General features: G+C 36.3%; 1 protein-coding gene across 3 annotated transcripts; it reads right to left on the reverse strand.

Annotated features, from left to right (window-relative positions):
* Positions 1-2,482: 2,482 nt before the first annotated feature.
* Positions 2,483-17,872, reverse strand: LOC133859155 (uncharacterized). Of its 3 annotated transcripts, XM_062294476.1 has the most exons (8): positions 17,523-17,870; positions 17,197-17,309; positions 10,804-10,853; positions 6,570-6,803; positions 6,255-6,407; positions 3,184-3,279; positions 3,075-3,095; positions 2,483-2,809 (listed from the first exon to the last, which is right to left on the reverse strand). In XM_062294476.1, exons 1-8 carry the CDS (start codon positions 17,804-17,806, stop codon positions 2,642-2,644), a joined length of 1,119 nt encoding a protein of 372 aa, XP_062150460.1. In that variant the 5' UTR covers positions 17,807-17,870; the 3' UTR covers positions 2,483-2,641. The 3 variants fall into 3 exon arrangements, with proteins under 3 accessions (XP_062150460.1, XP_062150461.1, XP_062150462.1); XM_062294477.1 differs by lacking the exon at positions 6,570-6,803 and having other exon boundaries at positions 17,523-17,872; XM_062294478.1 differs by lacking the exons at positions 17,197-17,309; positions 17,523-17,870 and adding an exon at positions 14,017-14,086.
* Between the last annotated feature and the right edge of the window lie 9,297 nt (positions 17,873-27,169).

The following is a 27,169-nucleotide window of genomic DNA, read 5'->3' on the forward strand; positions in this document are numbered from 1 at the left end:
GTGCCGATGGTGGGTAGGAGAGGGGGGAGGGAAAAGTTTGGCGCAGAGACTCAAAGAGAGGGGCAAAACTGGAAAAGGCCGGATGGTTGACGGTCGGGCATGCGGGCCGTGCGGCTTACGGGTGTGTGGAGTTGCCGGAGTGCGGGTGGGCGGGCGGCTATCGGTGGTCTGGGCTAGGGTTAGTTCGCAAAATGAAAATCGCAGGAGTGGCTGGAGTGCAGGACGCAAATTAACAAATCACAATTACAAATGGGTCGTTTTCGGTTTCGGGTTACAGGGTTACTTTTTCTTTCTTTCTGGCGGGTCAACCCGCTGGTTGACCCGCCAGACACGATTGTAATCAGGTCAGAATCGGGTTGACCCGATTATGACCCGAACCCGATTAACTCAAACCCAAACCCTATTTTCCCGTGTCGTGTTCGTGTCGGCTTCACGAGTCGTGTCAAAAATTGCCAACCCTAATGGAAACAATTTACAGAAGGGGATTATGTCTTAAATCCCAATATTTATCTTGAGATTAAAAGCTTATAATGAATATAAGTTGTTATTCACTGATAAATTACTTTAGCATATGAGAGATGATCTTTTACTTGATTAATTTGATTATGTATATTGTGCATGTGAAAGGTCCTTAGATTACAATGAAAATGGTCTATGGTGTGAGTAACGAGGTTATCATACAAGGTCTAATCAAGTAAAGTTGAAGGTTTCGGGTCGATGTGCAGTTGTTATGTACTGAACGGACCATGGGAGTTGTTTTTCCACAAGAGTACTGATGATGCGAAAGACTGTAACTCTCGATATTTCTTATGATATTTATTTTAAATCCTAAGATGATTGTGTACTCAGATATGAAGTGGAGATCACTTTGATGCATTAGGAGTGAGACCTTTACTACGGTCAAAATTCTTAGTGTGTTGGGTAATCACATATAGCATTGTGAGAAAGTTTTTCTCAAGGACAAATCCAAGTCATTCTTTTAAAAAGGATAAGAAATTTTCCCTTGAGATATATTTTATGAATTAGATTATTCTCAGTCTTTGACCAAAGCATTTTTGTAAGAAATACCAAAATATTAATGTACATGTGATAAAGCTTTCACAAGCATGAGAATAATAAACAAAATCAGTGACTCAAGGATAAATGAAGTAGAGAATTAAACTGACAGTGCCTTTGGCTTTATCTGCTATTGAATAATTCATGGAGGAATCAAAAGTCAATATTAAGTAAGTCTGCGGGATTAATTGATTTAATAAAAAATATAAACGATAGTACAATTACAATTGTTAAGTGAAATCAATTGTAATTAAATAATGACGATTGAGAGTCAAGACTATTTGGAGCTAGTTTATTTTTTTATTTTTTATTTTTTTTTTATTTTTTTCTTTTCTTTCTTTGGGTCTCTCACCAAGCTAATATAAATTAACTAGGTTAGGCTTTTTATTTATTGGGCTACTTGTTTTTATTTAATAAAATATGGGCTAGAGAGAATCTGTGTAGAAGATGCAAGAGAGGGAGATTGGGCCCAAGTAATAGATGCATAGGCCAGGGAAGAATTCCTTGGTCCCATGCGTCATTCTCTAGGAGGTGGAGGCTAGGGTTTTCCTAGCCCTAGCCGTCCACCCCTAGTACTAGCCCCACATGGACTTGTTCTTCCACCTCTCATGGTATTCGAAGCCTATAAATACAGAAGCCAGTAGCTTTTACAAAATACACATTTATTGCAGTTCATCAATATTGACTAAGAACTGTATATTTTTGAGTTATTTCTCAACAATAAGTTTAAGTTTTGAAGAGTAAGAAAAGAGTCCACACTCTTGGTTATTGTTTGTTATTGATGAAAAGATCTGAATGTCTCATAACTTTTGAGGCTGCATATTTTTTGTTGAAGAGCAAGAAGGAAATATTTGGCCCAAAAGCCAATGAGTTGCCGTATAAGCAGTAAGTAATTTTGTTTTTGTTGTTCATATTAAAATATCATAATTCTTCTCATGTTGTTTATAAAGTTTGATCTTGGTCTAAGAATTTTACTTTTCGCTACGCAATCATGTTTTTGCAATCATATTCCCAACACATAATTCCATATTTGAAATATTCACCAAGGAAAGGATTGTTGTCTGCACGACATAATCACTTGAAAGTAAAAGTTTATACAAACGCAGATTGGGTTGGATCAGTCACAGATTGAAGATCGACTTCGGGTTATTGCACTATTGTGGGAGGAAATCTACTTAGTGTAGTAAGAAACAATAAAAGAGTATTTTTCTGTCCTTCTTCCTCCATTATTTTTCCTTTCATTTCAATCTGGTATAAGAGCAAAAATCCTGAGTTTGAATATTGTCTCCATCCTTTGCCTCCCATTTCATTAAATAGTTCATGTTTTGGGCCTCATTTATTAAGATACAGTTTGAGCCCACACGTGAGAAGAAGTGTTAGAATACAAATTAAACGATTAAATCAATTACTTTCTATTAGCTTAAGCTTTGAGAATAAATGACGATTTTAATGATTTAAAAAAATAATAATAAAAGAAGTGGTTATTTAACATATATTTCCATGATGACAAACTTTGTATATTTGTGGTTCTAAATTGTGGCACTTGTAACCAATGGTTTTCTCAGTTGGGTCATTGTATGACGAGTTAATGAGGCACCGTGGCAGTCAATGTCCTGTGTCTTGGGTCTGTCAAAATCGTTCTTATATTCACAAAGCCAGCTTCTCTCATTGTTCCTTCAAGATCAGTCAGGTAGTATTCATCTAAAAATGGTTCAGTGCTCTTCATCAATGTGAACAGAACCGGAGACAATTCCTACAACAATTGACAACCAAAAAGATAGCCCCAAGTTAATTGATCTATAGTTAATAGTACTTCAAATTTTCAACTTTTTTATTTTCCAAGATTATATAACAAGTCAGTGAATGCCAAGAGCGATAAATTTTAGTTCTTCTAGTGAATGCTGTAGAAAGAACTATGAAATTTCATACTCTTAGGATTCAATTTGTTGTGAAAACCATTACAATGCTCTGTTGCATTGATAACCAAAACCAAAAACATATTAGGAGCAGGGTCATACCTGAAGGATCTTTGACTTTGGCTGCAGAAGATAGCAAAAGTAACATGAGTGATGTTATAGCAGTAGATCACATTATTATGACTTAAATATTTATGCCCCGATAACTTACCGAATTATCTGTCACAGAAACTGTGCCTCCAGGTCGAAGGAGACGGAATGCTTCCTTCACTAAATTCACTATTGCTCTTTCAGGACATTCATGAAGCTACATAGACATAAGGGAGTCAGAAACACAAGTATGTGGAAATGTTTCTCATGACAAACCTTATGAAAAGCAAACTAAACAGATTTTTGGAGCACTGTTTTTTTTAGTCCTGGAAATTTTCAGGTACCCAAGATCTTATGTTCCGTAAAACGGCATCAAGGAGCACTCACTCTATACAACGGTAACTGGCAATCAAACTATATTCTGATATGATTTTTGCATGGTGATCCACCTTGTTTGAGCATACCATCTTTCCCATCTCTTCCCTTGCAAGGGTTTCTCTGTTTTTGAAGTAGATTTCTTAACGCATGCAAATGTATCTTTAGTAATATAATTACAATTTACCTCTGTATGATTAGGTCTAATAACATTTTATCTACCTAACTTTAAAGTGTAACCCTAAACCCCTTCCCCTTCATATTTTTACATTATATTTATATATTTCAATGAAGTAATGTCACATCATCACCTACTTGACATTACAATTGTACACAATCTTTCTTCTTTCTTCTTTTTCTTCCAAACTTCCATAAAATGTAATAATTTAAATCTAATCCACAAGACGCTACTCAATTGAACAAGAGGAAGAAGAAGAAGAAAGAAGAAAAAGTGTGTGCAACTAAGATGTCAAATAGATTATAATGTGTTAGAATATTATTCATTGAAAAAAAAAAAAAAAAAAGTGTTAGAATATTAATTAAATGATTAAATTCAATTTCCTATCAGCTTAATCTTTTGGGACAAATGGTAATTTAAGATGGTATCATAACAAAAGTCATGAGTTCAAACCTTGTATTCATCATTCACCTCCCATTTTAGTTAATTATTCTGTATTGGGCCTCACTTATTAAGAGGAAGTTTATGCCTACACATGAGGAAAATTGTTAGAATATTTAAGGGAGAGTTTAGGCCTATACGTGAGGAAAAGTGTTAAAATATTAATTAAATAATTAAATTCAGTTTTTTCTATCAATTTAATCTTTCGATATAAGTTGTAATTTAACATAATATGGTATTCACTTGATTGGTTCACAAAATGTATAAACTAAACTAAAACTATAAAGGGGTTAAATATAACTTTTTTAAGAATCAGGGAGAGAAAGTAATTCGGTCTAACCACAAGAGGTGAATGGTGGTAATTTATCCTAAATTTATAGAGATTTTCTTTTTGATAAGTAATTTAATCTCATTAAAAAGAACAAAGGGGCGCAACCCTAGCACACATGAAGTATACAAGAGAATTCCCTATTCAGTAAAAAAGAAAAGAAAGATTCAAAAAGCTTTTTTTTTAAAAAAAACCTAGAAAAAAGCAAACTATTATGAGCTGCTATCCATGCGTAAAAGGAGTTGAATATAATCTTTTTCAGCTCTACTGCCGAAGTCTCTCTATCTTCAAAGTTCCGGGCATTCTACTCTCTCCAAAGACACCACATTAAACATAAATGATCCAATTTTCAAACTTCCAAAATGTCACAACGCCCCACCTGACCTCCCCAACTCATCAACAACTCTCTCACCTTTCTAGGCATAACCCAATCAACACCAAACAAACTAAATAGTGAGCTCCATAAATCTCTTGATACTTCACAATGAAGAAGAAAATGATCGATAGACTCCCCCACTCTTCTTGCACATACAAAACCAATTCACCACAATGAGTTTCCCCTTTCTCAGGTTATCCAACGTTAATATTTTCCCTAAAGCTACGAAGGCTATTGGTCCCTCTTCGAGATAATTTACAGAATTTCTACATTTGAGTTCAGCCTTAAAGCTTGAGTACTGTTTCCTTTTGCAAATTTTTCATCCTAATTCCAACTAAGGTAGATTGCAATGCCTTTTCTTTGAGAAAGTTCCTAAGAAAGTAGGCTTTTCTCCAAAACTAACTTAAGAAGTTTGTGAAAACATAAACTTCCCATATGTTTGACATGTCTTTTTGACAGAAGAAAATTCTCACTCTCTCTATCTCTCTCATTTACACACACACTCACATATTTTCTAGTGTGGACTGAGACAAAGGAAAACATACAAATGACAAGTTGATCTTTAAGAAGTGGAAGCTTACAATTGTAAACCCCAAACCACAAAGACCAGCCCTCAACACCACTAATGCTCCACCTTAGTTACAGAAATACTAAGCAACTGTTCCTACACAGCCCAACATTGTTCAATGCAAGCCACCTTCTATATGTGAAAGAGTCACCTTCTATTATACTAAGGGATGTCCCAGGGATAAAAGATTCCCCAAGCCCTGGAAGCAGAGCAATTGCTGTAGCATTTACAGTAGTTTCCAACAGTAGCAAATCTTATAAAAGGTGAAATTATCTTCCCTAGAGTGATTTAACAGAATCCCACAATCCTAATTTGTAGAGATTAGCAAAACAGCAACCATCAGGCTTCAGTTTCAGATGAACCATCAAGCAATACATCTATGGTTTAGATTTCCTAAATCAGTTTTTTTTTTTTTAGGATCTCACAACTTGTGTACATCACATCTCTCTCTCTCTTAGAGACATGTATATGGACATTCGAGGTGATAATTGGTAACAGACTGGCCAAGCATTGGAAAATAGCAACATCTTAGAATTTTTTCCCTGGATGTGTTCTTTTTTGCCTTGGATAGGAATTTTACATTTAGGTGTACTTCCATTTAGCACCTTTAAGATCGCAAGAGACCCGACTAACATTTATATTGACACAACAGCAGAACTATCTTCAATGTAGTCCTGAACCATATATGGGGTTTCGATATTATGACTCCTCTAACTAATCTAACCAAGCCTTTTTGGTCGCAATCATCCCTCCCTCAAAATTTAAATATCTGTATTTGTGACTTTTGAAATTACACTGATAGACAATATTGTTTCATGTTGTACATTTTCTGTTAACCATAGTAACAGGATATGTTCATACTTCATCAAAACAAAAGCAAATTTTTTAAAACTCAAGGCAAATACAAGGTAGACAACAATACATACCACATAAGCAATGGAAAGAATGTCAAATGAGTTGGAAGGCAAGTATGTGTCTTCCCCATTTGCATGAATCCAGCTAATTGGATTCTCTCTTGGGGATCTTTTCTTTTCCTTAAATTGAGCTACAGCAAGAAAGTAAGGTGACAAATCTAGACCCTGCAACAAATGCATCAATACATGTAAAATTTGAGGTCAATGTCGACATATAAAACATTACCAACTTCTATTACAAAATTTCCACGTGATATCATTTCCATGGCTATCCAACATATGATACACTACTTAAGTAATCCATTGAGGCTGAAAGTTTGCACTCACAGTGACTTTAGCCGATGGAAACTTGTCAGCCAGATATCCTGTGCTGACACCTACAGAGCATCCAATATCTAGAATGTCCCTGATCATGGAATTTCCAGAATACTGCAGATGATGTTGCTCAATCGCTTGAAGCCAATTTCCACGTACTATTTTATTAGCTTCATCTAATGATGAAGCATAAGGTATTGCTCGTCTTGTCATTGACATGGTTGCAGCCTCTGCTTCTGCAGCAGCCTGCCATTGGACATGCAAAGGATTATTCTGTCTTCGGAGTAATTTATTTTGCAAAAGGATACATTAGCAATAGGGGTCTCAATTTAATAGTCAACAAGATCAGTAGGCATTGTCACTAACAAGAGTTTAAATCATTTTGACAGAACAAAAGCAGTTTTTAAGTTAGTAAATATCATTCATGTGGTCATAATAATTTCGAATTTCGCACACCTGCAAAAAGGGACTATTAACTCACCAGCCTTTTTAAAAGCTTAAGCTGATGGGAAAGGAGAATTTAATTATTTAATTTATATTCTAACACTCCCTCTCACATGTAAACTAGACTCCCCCTTAATCATTGAACCCAGCACGCAGAATATTTAAAAATGAAATAAGACGTAAAGCGTGGAGTCAGGATTCAAACTCAGAATCACTACTATGATACCATGTTAAATCACTAGTTATTCCAACAGTTTAAGCTAATAGGAAATTGCGAAGTTAATCATTTAGTTGATATTCTAATAGGAAGTACATGATACAAAGAATAAATACCATGTATCTAGTGAAAAATTGCTACAGCAGACTGTATGCAACTCAGTAAAAGCAACAGAGACCAAAGTTAAAATAGACCAACTTTTTCTATAACCGACATATGTTCAACCATATACAAGCATGTTGACAATCTGTTACAGGTCTACACCATGACTAAGAAGGAAAGAAGTGAGCTGCCAAATACCATGCCTCTCCCAAGGAAAGTCTTGAGCTGCACAACATGGCTAAGAAGGAAAGAATACTACGTGGAGAAGAAAGTGGTTGATTAAGGCAAGAGGACCCATTGTAAACGTAGGATACATGCTCATAAAGAAAGAATCCTACTAGGAGAATAAATGCAGGATTTTAAGGAGAGAAATAAGGGACTTATTTCCCATTAGAGTAAGCAGGAATTTAAGGAGAGAAATAAGGGACTTGTTGCCCATTAGAGTAAGCAGGATTTTAAGGAGAGAAATAAGGGACTCGTTGCCCATTAGAGTAAGCAGGATTTTAAGGAGAGAAATAAGGGACTTGTTGCCCATTAGAGTAAGCAGGATTTTAGAGAGAGAAATAAAGGACTTGTTTCCCATTGGAGTTAGAAGTAATATTTACGTATTATATTTCCTCGTATGTAATCATCTCTATATAAGCCTAATAGAGTGATCAATAAAAATATGAAGAATAAAATTATTAGACAATTCTTGTAGTTGCTTAGGAGTTTTTTAAGGTTCCTCGAATAATCCTAACATCAGGAGGCCCAGGATACCTTGAATAATCCTACCCATATCTACCCAAATTATCATAATTGTCATTGTTCATCCCCTGTTACGGAGGTCCGTAACAACTTGGTATCAGAGCCACGTTTCGACATGACGGAGCAATGGCTAGATCGCATGTTGAGCACATTGGGGTCAATGGAGGAACGATTAACCAAACACCTTGATGAGATGATGGCTGCCCTCTCCATCCAGTTCCAAAAATTCTATGCAGAAGACCATCCCACACAAGCTCCTCGCAAGTAATATCACTCCCATCCTCACCCTTAGAAAAGATACCAGAAAAACAACCACCAAAAGAAACCACAAACCCACCACCTAGCGAACAATCACAGCCCCAAACTCAAACCCAAACAACCACAGCCCCGATGCCATTCAAGGACCCAAGACCCACCACTGCTCAAAAGAAAGACCAACCCCCACCATCACCACAAACACACACGTTCTCACTCAGTTCCCCTCCAAAACTCCCACCAAGTTTACCCATCAATAAGTCAAACCATCACCCACAGTACCAACCCCATAAGCCTCAAAGACAAGCCACTCCACGCAAGATCTCCTCAATCTCGTGTTCCCCACACCTAAAAGCCAATCACTGTCAGCCACAAAACAAGAGAACGAAACCCAAACCAAAAAAACCACCTAAAGGCCATCATTGCTTTTCCAGTTACTCACCACCACAGATCAGCTGATACCTAAAATCCCACCCAAAACGCAAAGAAAAAGCACATCCTGGCAAAAACCCACCAAACAAACCCACCCCAGTCGAAGGTCGCATCATCGGAGACAGCACAATCATGCCACCAACCACAATGCTAGCCCACACCACCAACACCGCCAAACAGCTCGCGCACCGCTGTCCAGCCCAAGGTCACCTCACAACAACCTCCCTGCACAGCAAAAGAGAAGAAAACGATGGCTTGTTGTCTTTGTTGGCTCTAGAAAGAAATGGAAAAAGAAGTGCCAGCTTGCATGTTCATTTATTTTGGTTTCTTCCAGTGATGATACTCCACAGCTATTCGAGAAATCTTTCTAGGACCTTGAGGACAAGGTCCATTTGAAGGGGGTAGGAGTGTTACGGATCTACACCATGACTAAGAAGGAAAGAAGTGAGCTGCCGAATACCATGCCTCTCCCAAGGGAAGTCTTGAGCTGCACAACATGGCTAAGAAGGAAAGAATACTACGTGGAGAAGAAAGTGGCTGATTAAGGCAAGAGGACCCATTGTAAACGTAGGATACATACTCATAAAGCAAGAATCCTACTAGGAGAATAAATGCAAGATTTTAAGTAGAGAAATAAGGGACTTGTTGCCCATTAGAGTAAGCAGGATTTTACGGAGAGAAATAAGGGACTTGTTTCTCATTAGAGTTAGAAGTAATATTTACGTATTATATTTCCTCTTATGTAATCATCTCTATATAAACCTATTATTAGACAACTCTTGTAGTTGCTTGGGAGTTTTTTAAGGTTTCTCGAATAACCCTAACATTAGGAGGCTCGGGATACCTCGAATTATCCTACCCATATCTACCCAAATTATCATAATTGTCATTGTTCATCCCATTTGGGTAGAAACAAGAATAAGAAGGAACAAAGTGAGCTGCCGAATACCATGTCTCTCCCAAGGAAAGTCTTGAGCTGCACAACATGGCTAAGAAGGAAAGAATACTACGTGGAGAAGAAAGTGGCTAATTAAGGCAAGAGGACCCATTGTAAACATAGGATACATGCTCATAAAGCAAGAATCCTACTAGGAGAATAAATGCAGGATTTTAGGGAGAGAAATAAGGGACTTGTTTCCCACTAGAGTTAGAAGTAATATTTACGCATTATATTTCCTCTTATGTAATCATCTCTACATAAACCTAATAGAGTGATCAATAAAAATATGAAGAAGAAAATTATTTGACAACTCTTGTAGTTGCTTGGGAGTTTTTTAAAGCTCCTCGAGTAATCCTAACATTAGGAGGCCCAAGATACCTCCAGTTATCCTACCCATATCTACCCAAATTATCATAATTGTCATTGTTCATCCCCTGTTACGGAGGTCCGTAACACAATCTCAATCAGCAAATTCTAAAATATAAGATACCAAGGTAAGTACATGTTGTTATTAGTTTGACTATATATTTTCTCCTTCGCTCATTTCATTTCTTTCGATCATCTTAGAAATTATCATTTATCTCCTCTCATCTTGGTAAATATACTATGTAAACCTTTTTGGGACAAGTGGGAGCTCATAATGGCAGTGGAGCTGTCGGTCTTCATTTTTTTTCTATTGGTCTAGGCTTTTAGAGTGGCGATAGGGTTCAAATTTAAGAAATGATAAATTCAGTCACCTAACTAATGGTCATTTTACTCAATAATACTAGTACTACACAATTGTATTTATGCACTCTCTGCTGTGTGAAGTAGCATCGTCAATGTCTTGGACATGTACTCAAAGTACAAAAATGAACAAGGTTTTTTCTTTTTACAAAAAAAAAAAAAAAAAATTAAGTTCCCATCATACTTAGATGAAAGGGTATTCGGCAATCTGAAAGAGATTAGAGCATTATATTGAACTGATCAGGTGGCAGTTTGGGTCTATTAAACCTCATACCAATGCATAAACAGAACTAGTGCCTTTACATAACACACAAACTTTATTCACTTGTCACAAAAACAAGTACAAACATATTAAGAAGCTCAGAATAAAGTTGGAAACTTACCAGCCATGAAAGGTTGCCCTCATCATATGCATGGAAAGGATTCAAATAATCTGCAAAATAAGCAGTCACTCATAAATATATTGGATGTAAGCAGTCACTTCCTAATTAATTGGTTGAACTGGAATGAAGATGACTAGCAACTGATAGCACCTTAATAAAGTCATAGTTTTTGAACCCTCAAAATTGACTCCAATTTTGACATGAATCAATTCACAAAATCAAGATTTAACTTGGGGTGTGGGGGGATCACCTAAATGCATGTAAACAATATATAGATTAAAAAAAAAAACAAAAAAAGTTAATACTAAAATCTAATTGATATTTACGAGTCAACTTATACTAATAAACCATTAAAACAAATTAACAACTTTTGAGATATGTAATTATTATTTTTTTTTTAATTTCTTTCCTTCCGTCATATTTTTTGACAGTCCAATAAAAGTAAGGGTTATGCAGGATAGAAGAGCAGACTCCATATTCTGAAAGCTTTTGATTTCACTGTCTTTTTCCTTTTTGTATTCTACCAGGCTTTGAAAATTCTCCAAGAGGATATTTTATTTCTATCTAACAAAACCAGCCAAGTACACAATGTATATTTATTGGGACTCTTTAGCTTTCTTGATAAGCCTCTATTATAAGAAAATAAAAATTACAAAAAAAACCTCAAGTTTGCAATGAATCAGCCGAAAGAGTCGAAAGACTAAATTAAAGGAATAAAATGAACTCAACTAAAAAAAAGAGCTCAACTTAGGCCAGAAATTTAGGGCCAATGGCAGAAGAATTAATGACTTCAGGCATTTTTCTTGATTTCTAACGATCTTGCTTCTCAAGAATTTCCAAGGAAATTTGTTCTACATAAGTCCTCTACATTGTGAACAACTCGTCTTTGAGTCAGCAATATTAAAAATCTTCCAAATTGACATGCCAGCAAGAAGATCCACGACATGAACATTGTTATGTATTTTCTTCACAATTATGTAGGGACCATATTTCTTCAGCTTTAGATAGAATCCTCAAGAAGATACGAATCTGAATTTTTTTTCTTTTAATGAATGCTTGTATAACTGTATGTGCCAGCAGGAAAACTCTCCTTGCCTAGGAAAAAAAATGAGCATATCTCCTTCCTGAAACACCTTGTGCCTTCAATGTTTATTACCACTTTATACTTTGGATTGGTATCCCCAAGTTTCTTCTTTACCTCTGCCTGAACTGATTAAACCTACCCTCCCATATCATTTGTCGCTATGCTCAGCTCAGGAACTTCAGGCAATCTGACCAAATTTAGTGCATGCGTGGAACCTTCCCATAAACAACCCATAAACAATAAAGAATAGTGACCACAATGCACTCTATTACAATATTAATTAAATGAATAAATTCATCATCTTTTATCAACTTACTTTTGGGACAATTCATGTTTACATCGTATTAAAGGTTTATGAGTTCAAAGTTTGAACCTTTCCCATCAACTTAGACTTTTAGGACAATTGGTGATTTTTTTTTATAATTAATTTAATCTCATTAAATGCGTAAAGGGACACAACTCAAGTACATATGAAGTATACAAGGAGACTCCTAATTAGGGAGTAAAAGAAGAACACAAGTCCAATAATTACTAAAAAACTAGAGAAACCATAACTGTTGTACACACCATCCGAGCATAAATAGATTTGAACATAACAACTTTTAACTCTATCACCAATTTCTCACAATCGTCGAAACTCCTAGCATTCCGACTCTCTCCAAATGCACCACATTAAGCATAGAGGAGCCAACCTCAAAGCTTCTAAAATGTACAGACTTCCTAGTTGTCCTCTCCCGATAGCCAATAACTCTACCACACTTTTACGCATGACCCCCTATACACCGAAAAAATGGAAGATTGAAACCCACAGTTCTCTAGCCACTTCATAGTTGATAAGAAGTGATCAATAGTCTCCCCACTTATCTTACATATACAACACCAGTCCTCCACCACTATAACGTGTCTCTTTCTTAAGTTATCCATCAAAAGTTAAGATCTTCCTTAAGATCGCCGTCAACACAAAAAAAAAACACAACTCTCGAAGGAATCCTAACTCTCCAAATGCTCTTACAAGGAAAATGGGAGCCAATGGGGGAGAAAATCAAAAGCCTCGAGTTCGAACACTAACTCTACATTATATCTCCTATTTAAGTTAAATTTTCCATGTGTTTGATCCCACTTACTGAGGGAAGGAAGTGTTGTAATATTAATCAAATAATTAAATTGACCAATTTCTATCAACTTAACTTTTGGAACAACTAGTTATTTAACAAACTCAAAATCTTCCACCCTCACAAAAAGATAAAATTTTCTCTAGCTCTCTTGGTGTGACACAATGCTACAAAACTTACTGAAGAAAAATTCTTTTCTCCTTAATTCTCTTGTTGTAGTGGCTGGTATATGGAAAGGCTTCTAAATTGTTTCTCAATGACTGGCTGAAACAAGTATATTTATACTGCTCTTTAAGTCGGCTAAAGAAAGCAACAAAGTCAGGGGTTTTGTAATAAGCTACCAAAAAAGTCGGCTAAAGAACCAATACCAAAACTAACTTGGAAAGGAACAAAAGAAGCCGGGCCCGCATGACTTGACAGAAAGTTAGATCACCACCCTAATCCGTTCTCAAATTCATTCTCATGTTCTACAAGATGAAATGGCGTGCACGCAAGATATACGTATGAACAATGACCAGACTCTATACACCTGTAGCACTTCTTTGTGGTGGGCTTGGCTCACCACATCTATAGCACTGTTTTGGTGGGCTTGAGTCGCTTGACATAAGGATTCTTAGGAAAATCTCTGTTACCTGCTACACTAGTCTTCTTGGTAATTGTATTATTACTACCTTTAGTACCCCATTTTTTGACGCAGCTGAAGATCAGACTAGAACTATCATAGATTATTTCTCTTATCTGAAATAGTGTACGACAATTTCGGAAGAAAATACCTCAAGATTTCTATTCGTTATGGCTGTTGCACCAAAACTACAGGCCTCATCAACTACTCTTTTTGAATATTGAATTTCTGGCCATTGATATATTGTAATGCCTGTTATTCCTTTGCTTCTACCGAATTACAGCGGCCGAAAGGCACAGGAATTCCTCAGTGTTCAGCAACAGCTCTAGTGGCCTAAAGACAGATTTGATATCATTGCAGTAAGTATTGCTTATAAGCTGGAGGGAAAAGTTTACCTCCAGAAATTGCTTCATCTTTCTCCATATTCTCACTGACCTTTCTCCTTGCCATCGATGATTATTTTGCACCTGATCACACCAAGCAAAAGCTCTTCCCTTTAATTGGTATAAAACAAGTTGACTCGCTTTTCATCCAGCACATCCATCATCTCGAAAAAACAAAAAAAAACAAAAAACAAAAAATTGACTAGTAGATTGAATCAAGGAAAGATTCAATATGGATGTTGTTTCTGAAACTAGGAATATAGGTCTTTAGGTGGTTAGCTTTAGCCTCTCTATTACATCACACTTCTCTTCGATACCCTCCATCCTCCTTTTCTGAATCATTCTCACAAGCCGGCTGCCTAAGGGGATTTTACTAGACCACATCGACCAATGGGTGCGCCATTAGCATTGTCTCTAGCACCGTTTTCCTCATCACCTTCACGATTCCTATGGGCATTAGGTCCAAAGCAGCAGGACTATTGAGCCTTCAATGCCATCAGAAAGGCTTGCACCCTTTATCCATCAACAGGATGGGTGCGTTCAGCCTCCTTGTTTGCCATACCAAATTGCTAAAAGAGGTACGATACCAGCTAATGCAGAACGAAATTGCAGTAGGCTGGAATGCATTAGAGCCGGATAAAAACCTTGAAAATTCAAGGAAAGATAAATCTAGAATCTACTAGAATTTGAGATCCAATGCTAATGTAAAGTACTTCATTTCAATCTGATAAAGCCAGCCAAGTACGTGTATTCATAGGGACTCTTAGCATTTTTTTTAAAAAAAAAGTAATAAACTGGCCTTATTAAAAGCGTAAGGCGCTCCTAAGTATACCGAAAGTATACATGAGAAAGCATCTAACTAGAAAGCGAAAAACGAACAAGAAAATTGCCAAAACTAAGTGACAAAAAGGACACAAAAGCCACCATCCAAAGATACAAAATATGAAAAAAAGAAGCTAAAATATCCTCTAAAGACCTCTCCAAATCCTTGAAGCACCTATTATTTCTTTCCTTCTAAACACACCAAAGAAGGCATGTCGGCACCATCTTCCAAATCACAGCACTCCTCAGCCTTCCAAACATCCACCAACAAGCAAACAAGTCAATGACTCTCCTAGGCATAACCCAAGACAAACCAAAACGAGTAAAGAGAGCACCTCACAGAGCATAAGCCACATCGCAGTGAAGAAGAAGATGATCCACCGATTCCCTGTTTTGCTTGCACATGCAACATCTATCCACCAAAATAACATGCCTCTTTCTGAAGTTAGCCATTGTAAGGATCTTACCTAGAGCCGCCGACCACACAATATAAACCGTCCGTGTAGGAGCCTGAGGCTGCCACACACTCTTCCAAGGAAAGTGACTCCCCACAAAGCAAGCCAAAGAGCTAAAGAAAGACCTGACCTTGAACAAGCCTTTTTTGGAGGAGATCCACCACAGCCTATCTTCACTACCTCTTCTTACATTGACTAAGTGCAACACCTGAAAAAAAGAAGTAAAGACATCCACTTACCAGTCATGCGCTTCTCTAGAAAAGCTCATGCTCCACTCATTAGAACCACCCAAGAGCTCCAAATTATTCGCAACAGAAGCATCCTTGGCACAAGCAATTCCAAATAAAACAGGAAAAGCTTCTTTACGAATTGTATCCCCACACCACATATCATGCCAAAATTTGGTCATAGCCCCATCCCCCACCTCAAATCTAGAAAGGCCTAAGAATTTCTCCCACCCTTTCCTAATGTTCTTCCACAACCCCACCCTAAAGACACCTACAGGCTCTAAAGCGCACCAACCTCCCCATAAACTGCCAAACTTGGAATCCACTACAATTTTCCACCAAGCTTCCCTGTCAATCCCATAACGCCACAACCATTTGCCTAACAGAGCCCGGTTGAACATTACCAAATTTATGATACCCAGCCCGCCTTCTGAAATTGGGTTACAAACCTTAGACCAACTTACCATGTAATATTTGAACTCATCACCAATCCCTCCCCAAGTCTCATTGTAGCTTAATGCGAGCACCTACACTTTCCAGGAGAGGAAAAAGAGACAAAATATACGTGGGTAAGTTGGCAAGGGTACTCTTGATAAGGTTGACTCTACCTCCCTTGAAAAGGTATAACCTTTTCCAACTGGCCAACCAAACAAGTCTCTCTGATAAGAAAATAAAAATCACAAAAGTAAAGTTAAATTTCCTACTAGTCTGTTGAAAGACTGAATTAACTAACTAAATTAAACTGAAACAAAATAGCTGAATTTAGGCCTCAAAATTAGGGTTAATGGGCTGAAGAATTAATGACTACATGCCACTCGCCTTGATTTCTGACTATCTTATTAAGGAATTCTAAAAAAAATGCTCTACATCACTACCCTAAACTGGAATGAGTTTTACAAATTAATAGACTAAAGCAACTAGTAATCTTACAGTTGTAAAAATCCGTTTTAGAAAGCTGAATGCAAAATAGAGACATCATTATATTAATCATAATTTTGGTGTAAGGGAAATGAAAATTATTCCGATATATAATAATACCACAGTAAACTTGTAGCAATTATAGAAACTAAGCCAGTGACATCATGACCACGATAAGGCAAAATCTGATACAATTCACAACAAACTCATGCAGTCATCTTGTTGAAATCCAAAAGAAAATACATGGTATTCTTTCAGGTAAGAACTGGAAATGGGATCCGTATATTACATCACTGGCAAAGAGAAAACAATTATTTTCGTTTAATTTAGGAATTTGGCTTCTTAACATGCGGAAAAAATCGAGCATAGTATCTTGACTTTGAATCCCAAATTCCCAATATGCAATATACGATACTCAAGTTTTCAATGCAGGCCAATTGAAAACAGAAAATCCTCAATATCAAAAGTCGCTAAATATGTTTCAAAAACAAACAATAAACTAAAATTTTCAAATATTGGATTATTCAGTGCCTAGGAACTGATAAAACACAAATATTTTCACTCTGTGGGACCTATTATGCAATTTACTTAATGAAAGCTTTTACTTTAACAAGTAATAAAAACAGAACAACATGAAATTTAGATTTGAAAATATCCATCTTCTTTTCTTTTCGTCTTTTCTCAAGAAACAAAGCACATGGCCAAGAAAAACAAATACAAATAAAAGGAGGAAAGCAATAAAATGGGCATTCAAGATATAGATAATTTACACTCGGGGTATACAAGTGATAGGTTTTGAATGCTCTCCAATTCCATGTATACATCTGATTCCAGAATCTCCCTCGTCATTTCCCCCCATGGAATATTCTTCTTCTCAGCTGTACTGCTCGAACAAAATCCCAGAATTCGATAAACCATTATCCAGAACCAAAACAATTCCCAGGAAAACTAGTAATAACATTGATTAAATGATAAAATTTACCATTTTTTATCATATTAAACTTTATGGATACACGGATTTAACATGGTAATGGCCGTGAGGTGTATCGGCTTTTAGGAAAAGTGATAACAGATTATTTAACAAAACATGAAAAACCTGATAAGGACTTGTCTGGCACCGAGCTTGAGCAGAGAGTAGAGAGGCTTGAAGGAAATAAGAGCTCCCACGAGACGAGAGAGAGGAGTGGCACCAACCCACTTGGGGCGGTCGAGTTGTCCTTCTTCGTACGGCGCCGCCTCTTGTCCACCTTTCCTGCCAGCCACATCATACACCGCCACTATCTGAACCACCCCAGAGAGTCTACTTCTTGCTCTTCTAGTTCTTGCATGGCTTTTGGATGGGATGAGAGAAAGGTTGTGTGTAGGGGCACACAATGCCATTGTAGTCTCAGTCTCTGGAGAGAGAGAGAGAGAAAAAAAATTGTAAGAGTCTGACAGATAACGGCTAATGTAATCTCTATGTCATGTGCTTCATCACCAGAATCCAATAGTCCACCTATGATATTATGCCACGTGGATTTTTTCAGAAATATAAGTAGAATAAGTAATTTTGTTCAAATCCAACTTTGACGGCATAAAAGTCTTACCTCAGGATATCGTTTACAATATTTATATATTTTTGTACAATTTCAATAATTAATTTGAAAACATGTTAAATAAGAGTTGTACAAATATTGTAAACGAATGGTATCTCCACCCAATAACTTTATCCAATGTTTCAATTTCGTTACTATAATTACCTCCGGATTGTTTTCATTTTCTACTTAGAGATGATAAACATCTTAATAGTTTAATTGTCTCATTCGCAAAATGAAGACTTTAATTTGAGGGACATATATAAATTTAGCATAGGGTTAAATTAACCATTAAAATTTGACCACTTTTTCAATCTTGTCTACAATCTTTAAAAATTTGCAATGTACCTAACAAAATTTTCAAATTTTTCAATGCGGCCAATTATTTATTGATTTCCATTTACTTCGACGAAAAGAGCCTCAGGTGCTTTGCACGACAATTTTTTTTTTTTTTTTTTATGTGCACTTCTTAGTTTTACCCTCAGCCAATTACCAAATTCTTTGAATTTAATCTCTTTTTTCGTTTCTTGACTTTCCCGGAAAACACTTCCCGCTCCAACAACCAATGCCATAGCACACGATCGCCTCCGACAAGTGGGCGGGAGCAACCGTGTATCATCCAAAGTGCTTCACTCAACAAAGAAACCATTCACTTTAGTGCTCATAAAATGAAAACAGAACACTTGAGGAGTCATTCTTCCAAAGAAGTTCCTAAAGATCTCGTCGGCGTCAAACTCATCACAGAACCATTGTACCCTTGTGGAGCACCACGCTGGGCGGCACGCTGCTCGTAGACGAGCTTGTCGAACCCGGCCAATTGGCAGACCCATTGGATTCGTTCTCTATCACAGATAAGAGATCGTTAACAGGCAGCATGGGATCAAGACAGCAAGCTTTGGTGATGAATTTGAGGGTTCGCGTTCGATCACCACCTTCCAACGCTTGTTTCCCAATTTTCAAGCACTTCACAGCCTCGTCTTTGTTTCCGTCCATTTTGAAATGGAAGAAAACCCAAAAAATTTAAGGGCAGAAAGGAAAGAAGAATTGGGGATATTGACTCTTGAAGAGTGTTGTGAGTTTTAATGAGTACTCGCAAGCGCACGAATCGTTTGCAATATAGTGTGTGGAAGTGCGAGGTCGAATCCATAGAGAAATGGTCAAATATTGGTGTCTTGTTTAATCAACCTCATTTTAACTTAGTTCCAAAGGTTTGAGGCTTGATTCAAGAACAAAAGATTAAATAAAATAGATGAAATGAAATATGCAAATTAAAAGGAACTAAGGCTAAGGAATCTACCAAATCAAATCCAACAACTCACACTCTTGGTTCCCACTTGAACACCCAAAGAACATTAAGTTTTGGATGTCATTCAAGTTTCTCAACCATAAACCTTAGACCCATTAAATGAATCCAACTCAAAGATAAATCACAAAGAGTACCCATTTGAAATTAAATCATCCAATGTATCCATTCAGTGAACAAATCACAATGGATATCATCATTCAAACCGATAAAATAATGTATCCATCAGTTGAAACACATTAAATGTCATATATCTACCACCAACCACATTCATTGCAAAAGATAAAAGCATTAAATGAATGGAACTTGAATAATAAATATGATATATCATTAAATGTGCAAATAGTATAACAAGAGTGTGAGTGTCATCAATGGAAAGGTTTCATCCTCAACCTTAGTTGAGGTTACTAGCCTTCCATGACTAAGAACACCACAAGAAAATGAAGAATAAACATGGAAATAAAAGAAAAGCTTTACAAAGAGAAAGTGTCTAAGAACAAAAGCTACTGAGATAAACTACAAAATGCACGAAATTAAACCTATCTACTGTTCTCTGAACTCTCCCAAGACCAACTTTCAAATGGTCTTGGCAGAAGAAGGTACTTTTATACTTGCAGGGGTGGAGGGTTCCTGCGATCCATCCGGTGCGTGAGAGGGTGGGTTGCAAAGAACTCTCCAACTTTGTGTCCTTCTACACTTACTGTGTTAATCTTTTTGTTTTTAAAAATTGTTTTTGATTTTTTGTTTTAAAGATGATGTTGATATGGTGAATATAAGTTAAATATTGGTTGGCACGTCCTAAATTGTGACTGACTATCTCAAATGTGAACTATAAACAATGAGGCATGGCTATGGCTTTGTAGAAGAAAATTAGGGCTAGAAACCCATGTAAAATGACTCCTCTAACCCCCTATAGGGTTCCTCTCTTGCTAGAGACAACCAAGGTCACGAAACCAGCGTGATCTGCTGCGAAAATTAGAGGGAGAACTGCTTTTTGTCATGGAGACGCTCCTGATTGAGTGTTCTGGTGCGCTTCTATAAAAGTAAGTTCTGGGAAAGTTCGATCAATCGACTTTTATTCGATCGATCGACTTCAGGCAAAATTCGATAGATCGAATTTAAGTTCGATCGATCGAGTTCTTCAGAACTTCCGAATTTTCCAAGCAATTCCACATGAATTTGCCATTCCTCACTTATTGACCTACAAAATATAAAAACACAAAAACTAACCAAAGCATCAGAAAATAACAAGGCTAAAGGTCTAACTAATGTAAATCAAGGGGTCCAAATACACAATATTTGGCACTCATCAAAGAGTATCAACAGGAATTCATTTAAATCGAAAAAATAATAATAATAAATTGTGTTCAGTGGTATGAGCCTAAATCGCTAAAAAGGAAATGGATAGAAAGAAAATTGCAAATGGACACTTTGAGGGGTGCATTGGTGTTGAAATGATTCTCTTATTACAATATCTATTATATCTATATTGCATCTATAATGACATTGTCAAATGACTCTTCGTACTTTCATTCCTAGTTTAGTTATCAGCTGTCCAGGCTTTGTGTTGTTTGTTTTTTCTGGGTTCATTGTTGGGGAGCCCACCCCTTTTTTGTTTGTTGGATTCTCCAGTTCTTCTTCCTTTTGGATCAAAAGTGGAAATGATCCTCCCCTGTAACCATTTTCCTTAATCAATTAGAAAAAAAAGAAAAAAGAAAAAAAAGAGACATTGTTAAATGATAAAATGTCACATTGCATTTCTATATGTGAATTATAAATAACTAAGTTCACTACATGATAATATGTCACCATGTGTATTATTACTTACTAAGTTGTAGAAAACGCTTGTATCTTTTCCACCTATGAAACATGTGTTGTTGTAAGTTGGATTACCTTTAGATGTTGGATTTGAGATGAACCTCAAGGCTGATGTGGCATTTTGGTGTAGTGATATCAATCAAGTTATGCTTGAGGACTAATTGCAGGATTTTGAAAGTCGCTCATGGTAATTAGTACTTTTGGGTGATGTGGTAAACTTGGTATTTGAGGTCAGATTGTGTATTAAGGTTTAGTTTTGATATTTTATATTGATGATATGTTTAGTGAGATAATTCTTGGTAGATGCTCTAGTTGTAATTAATGTTAATCAAATCTCTTGTGCTTTCGTTGTATAATATTCTCTTTTAAGGAGTTGATATCTCTGAGTCTCATTCCTTATGGAATGGGACAGGGCGACTAACTGTAAAATTAATTACCAGTTAATTAATTTCTTGGGGCGTTACATAGTATTCGATAGCTTCTTTTTTTTTTTCTTTTTTTTGACATGTCCACACAAGAGAGGGTAGGGGGGATTCGAACTAGTGATCTCCGCTTCATGAGGCGTGGTCCCCAGCCGATTAAGCTACTCTTTGGGAACTAGTATCCGATAGCTATGTGCATGTTTATGGGTTTTGTGTATTTTAGGACCTATGTGTTGTGTAAGAGTTGAGAGTATTGCATGAAAATAAGACTTATGGTTGATTTTTGATGTTTTAGTTCTTGACCCAGAGAAATGAACGTTCGATCCTTGAAGAACGAACGATCAACCCTAGCAGGACAAATGTTTGACCTTCGAGGAATGAGCGCCTTATTATTATGGTTTTAATTACGGATTAGAGTTTCGGCTACTTGATTAGAGTTTTACGTGTGTATATTAGTATTCTTAGCAAGTGGTGTCTAATATAATGTGATTTGGTAATAAGATGTCCAAGTAAGAAGTTTTGTAACAAAACTAATATTTCAAGATTACCAAAGAAGCAGAAAAATTATAGAATAGCAAATAACCACAACACAAACTCAAGAGACACCAAGATTTAAGTAGTTCTGCTTAACAAGCCTACATCCATTGGCAGAGACGATCCAAGGAGAAATCCACTATAAAATAGATGGAGTACAAAGTGCAATACAAAGAACAATCACTCAAACTCAAAAGCCCCAATACACCTAAATCTCACTCTCACACAACAAATGAGAACTAAATACAAAAGAGAAAATTCCTCTTAGTTCCCTTATCTCTTAACACCCAAGAGAAATAGTGAAAAATACAAATGAGACAACAAAAGGGACTTATCTCTTTCACAAGGAGCTACCGAAACTGCACTTCACTACTGCTGGACCTCTTCTTCTTCTCTAAAGAATATCCCTCTCTCACACACACACTGTCCGACTCTCTTCAAAAGGACTAAATGTGCTGTTTTTTCTTTTCTTTTATAAAGCTTCATAAAGAAGATATGCCAAGCTTCTTCAAGAAGCTTGATCCTTCTAGAGACACACACACGTGTGTGGACAGCAAGCAGCAACAAATGAGTATGGGTTTGAAAAAGACAAGTGGGGCCCACAGTAAGACTTGATAAATCAAGTCACAAATACACTACAAATCTCCACCTTGACTTGAATATCATCAAGTCCTCAACACAAATCTCCTCATGAAGTCTCCTCCAACATCCCAAAGGGCAATTACAAGCTACAAACAACAATCAAGTCCAAGCACCTTTTGAACTTGAGAATCAAAAAACTATGTAGTGCTAACATTGTTGAGAGTCTAAAATGTGCATCATAATGAGTACTCACTAACCAAAGGATTTTCTTCGCACCACCCAAATCCTTCATTTCAAACTCATCACCCAAAAGAGATTTTAACCTCTTTACCTCAAACATACTTTTAACAGCAATAAGCATGCCATCCACATAGAGTAACAAACAAACAAAAGAACCATATGAGAACTGCTCACAATACACAAAACACTTGTACTACTGTCTCAGAGATTGTTCCAAGCCATACAACGATCTCCTCAACCCGACAGTCTTTGCATCCTCTGGCAATTTCTCCAAATCCCAGTTCTTATGAAGAGACTATCTCCTCATTCATGGCAACAACCCAAAATGTAGACTGTAACAACCCGCACTTTTACAAATGGGCGTAAGTGAAAATTTCGATTTCCACATATCGTTATGACATCAACAACGACGTCATCAGAGTATAAATTGACAACGGAATACATTTTTCTTTTACAATAACACATCAGAGCTGACTGAATAACCTCAATATATAAAATAATAATCATTTGTTCTGATACAATAAAATACATCCAAATAACAACATACGTACTACATGCGGCACAAACATTACATAACCATTGTATATAACATCTACATACTAAAGGTCTCGTCCATAACCTAGCAGCTCCAGCCTTCGTTCCTGCAAAACTCGCATGTGATTGTGGTTAACACCACAATCTCATACTGTGATCGAGTGAGCCAACAGTCCTCAACCACATAATGACACACTGATTTATCTAACAATATACAATGCATCCAAATGATGACAGTTATATTCCCAAATACATAATCACATTCACATATAATCATGCTTGTTCCTCTACTTTAACTATTCACATACTCAAACCATATCTCTTGTTAACACATTATTAGCGTTATCTTCTCTGCTAATTTAACACACTATTAGCACTATCTTCTCCGCTAATTTATCACATCATTAGTCAACCACATACCTCATTCTTCTAACACTACTTTTCTCTATTATTCCTTCAACCTTTGGTTCATCTGTCGGTCTTATCAATGGATCGATGCCTTAGTACCTAAACTTTCAGTTTATCCATCGGCCAGCCAACCTCTTGACGCCTTGGTACATAAACCTCAGTTCATCTGTTGGTCTACTCAATCCACCGACGCCTTGGTACCTCTTCAGTCTTTTCATTAAGACTTATATCACACAATAGTATAATCATGTAAACAGCATCACATCCATAATCTCAACCAAAACATGTTACACATATTAAATGCCAGACATCAATTAGCATATAATCAAATAAAATAGAGATCACTACATTGCTAAAGACTAAACCACACGTATCACTCCCAGTGAGTAAGAAATACTCACAGTAGTTCTTCTGGTTTAAGGAAAGCATTCAGAGATAAAACCACTGCAGTATACATATATAATCCAAACAAATAGTGAATCAGTACAATTCACTAAACATAAATTTAACCCTATACTCATTTATGATTTCTTAATCCTATTATTGTTTCGACATAATAACAGCATATAAAACTCTTCAATTATAATGCCACATATTTCATGTGGGCATTATAACTGTGTTTATTATCAAATTACCAAAATACCCTTAACCATAACAATTATCAAAATACCCTTTTCATAATAATTACTAAAATACCCTTTTCTTAATAATTACTAAAATAATTCTTTTTACTCAAGCATCACAACGGCATAATTTATACTTCAATCACTCCGCTTTGAAAACCCTACTTTAAAACATAACTTAAATCATTAAAGAATAAGAATCTTATCCAAAATATCTAAAATATCTTTTTAGGATATTTTGTAAAATATCTCAAAATATCTTCTGGAATATTTTGTAATACAACATTAAAAACAATATCCATTTTCTTTCTTAATCCGTTTTACTATCCTTAAAACGTTCTTTCATTTTCTTATCTCGTTCTACCACTTATGACATAAAAACCAACTTAAGGACTTTAGAAACTTACCACAAGCAAACTCAAGAGAGATGAGATCCGGCCAAAGAGTGTGGTGAACAGGATCCTTAATTCTTTTCTTGTACCAATCCCAGAGGTAGAGAGAGAGAGAGTTAGAGATATCTATATATGTTCGTGAAGAAGAAAAGAGAGTTCTTCTTCTTTTGAACCAAAACTAAAAGAGAAAGAGCAAGAGCTTTTCATACTACTGCATCCATGTAGAAAGTGATGCAGAGAGGCATGAAAGAACTAGAGAAATCATGAGAAGAGAAGAGATAACTTACCAAAGGCCACTGCCCAAGGGAGAAGAAGATGCAATTCTTCTTCTTTGATTTCCTTCTTTTTAATTCAATTATGCACAACAAAGAAAGGAAGAAAGCTACTAATTTGAGGGAATATCAAAGCTTCAATGTTTTGTTTTCTGTTGCAAAAACAGAAGAGGAACACTAAAGGAGAAAGAGAGACCCGAGAGAGAGATTTGAGATAATTTCTCCAAGAGAAGAAGATGAGATTTGTGAGAGGAGCCATCCTTATATAGAGAAATAAATGGTCCAGATCAATCCATTTTGATCTGATCTAATGGCTTAGAAACCAACTTGGAGGACAAGTTTTATGAGCCATCAAGCAATCATCACCTTTTCAAATATCTCTTCTCTTCAATTCAATCCTATCTTATCTAAGCAAGATGATATGGTTTGGATGGCTAAGATTGATCACAAACTCATCTAAGGTCAAGAACATGCCGAGCTGGGTCATGACTCCTTAAAAGAAATGATGAGAATTGGATAAAAATCAAAAGACATCTATTTCGGGTGAGATTCTGCATTTTTGCAGAAAGTCGATCGATCTCATTTTTACACTGTAGAATAATCGATCGATCGATTATACTTAGTCATATTTTCATCTGTTTCAGCACTTATGTAACTAAATCACTCGATCGATTATTTAATCGATCGATCAATTTCTAGTTCTATCAATTGGTTGATTCTAAGTCAATATATAATAGCTCGATCAATTCTATAATCGATCGATCGATTACACTAGGCTAGAATTCTAATTCATTTTAAACTCTAAATATATTATTACTAAGTATTTGATCCCTTTAAACATATATTGATGAATATTTATGAATAAATATTCATATATAGTTCATTAGGCCTTAAATCCTATTTTACAATATTTTATTTAATATCTTAAAATACAGGGTATTACACATACTCACTACTTGTGACAGCTTCTGAAAGAGTAGAATACTCCTGGACCACAGTGTCCTATGCCATAGTAAGTGCACATGCTACTAAATCTGCAAAGCCATATCTCTGAGGTAGCCTAATCTGCCTCCTCTGTCTACCAGTCACAATACTGGTCTCTTGCTCTTCTTGTGGATCATCATCAGAATCGGAACCATGGCTATCTAAAATGGGCTGAGCTTGAGTGCCATCTTGCACCCTCTATGAATCTTCTACCTGAAGCTCCACCTCGTTGCTATGACCCGACCACATGCCATAACCGATTAGTGTTTGAAAAGACATCAACTGAACCTGTCACCGTACTGCCCTGAAGAAAATAGAGGCCATCAACCTTGTTACCTTGCATCATAATCAATGAACCTTTGCTAACCCGAATGGCTCCACCTTTGTAACACCCCGAATTTGAGCCTGCAAATTTGTAAGCAGAAACCTCTAGTTTCCACGTGACATTACTACATCAGAGATAAACTCTCGCAGCGGAATATATTTTTTTCTTCTAAAGCCTTAGGAATTGATAGCATAACGCATTTAGAGCTGACTGAAATACCTCGATACGTTTATTAAAAGTTACTTAGGTTTATCTTTACATACTATATGCACAATAGGTGCATCAAAATTAGTGCCACATACGGCACATAAGCATATAACTTAAAACATGCCAAACATGACATCGTTATAAATATTTACATGCCCTAAAACAAAACACATATAAGCACAACTAGTAATTTCTAAACTAGCACATAATAGTTCGTTGATGGTTTCAAAACCATCAAAACTGGCATATGGGTCCATGCCTTCGATCTCCAGATCTGCATCAGTAACTATGCAAATATGACGTTATCATATTTACATAGACAAACAAGTGAGTCATCCATTTTCATATCTAAGTTACCATTAGATTAATAACAGTTCATAAATAATACAAATGCAAAGGTTGTATGAATGTACATCGTAGTAACCATTTAGTTTGGTGTTTTATGATCATCTTTCTTCAGACCTCTCGTTCTTAGGTATCCAAACCCGTTCATGTCCTTTGCCTCACACTTAAAGTCTTACCTGT

This window comes from Alnus glutinosa, chromosome 2, assembly GCF_958979055.1.
Source record: "Alnus glutinosa chromosome 2, dhAlnGlut1.1, whole genome shotgun sequence".
NCBI lineage: Eukaryota > Viridiplantae > Streptophyta > Magnoliopsida > Fagales > Betulaceae > Alnus > Alnus glutinosa.

Bases quoted from the DNA above. Each gene is read 5' to 3' on its own strand.
- LOC133859155 (XM_062294476.1), bottom strand. From the start codon at position 17,806: ATGGCATTGTGTGCCCCTACACACAACCTTTCTCTCATCCCATCCAAA. The intron at 6,804-10,803 runs GTAAGTTTCCAA...GTCCAATGGCAG, and splicing joins AGGGCAACCTTTCATGGCTG to GCTGCTGCAGAAGCAGAGGC. The intron at 6,408-6,569 runs GTGAGTGCAAAC...CATTTGTTGCAG, and splicing joins TTCCATCGGCTAAAGTCACT to GGTCTAGATTTGTCACCTTA.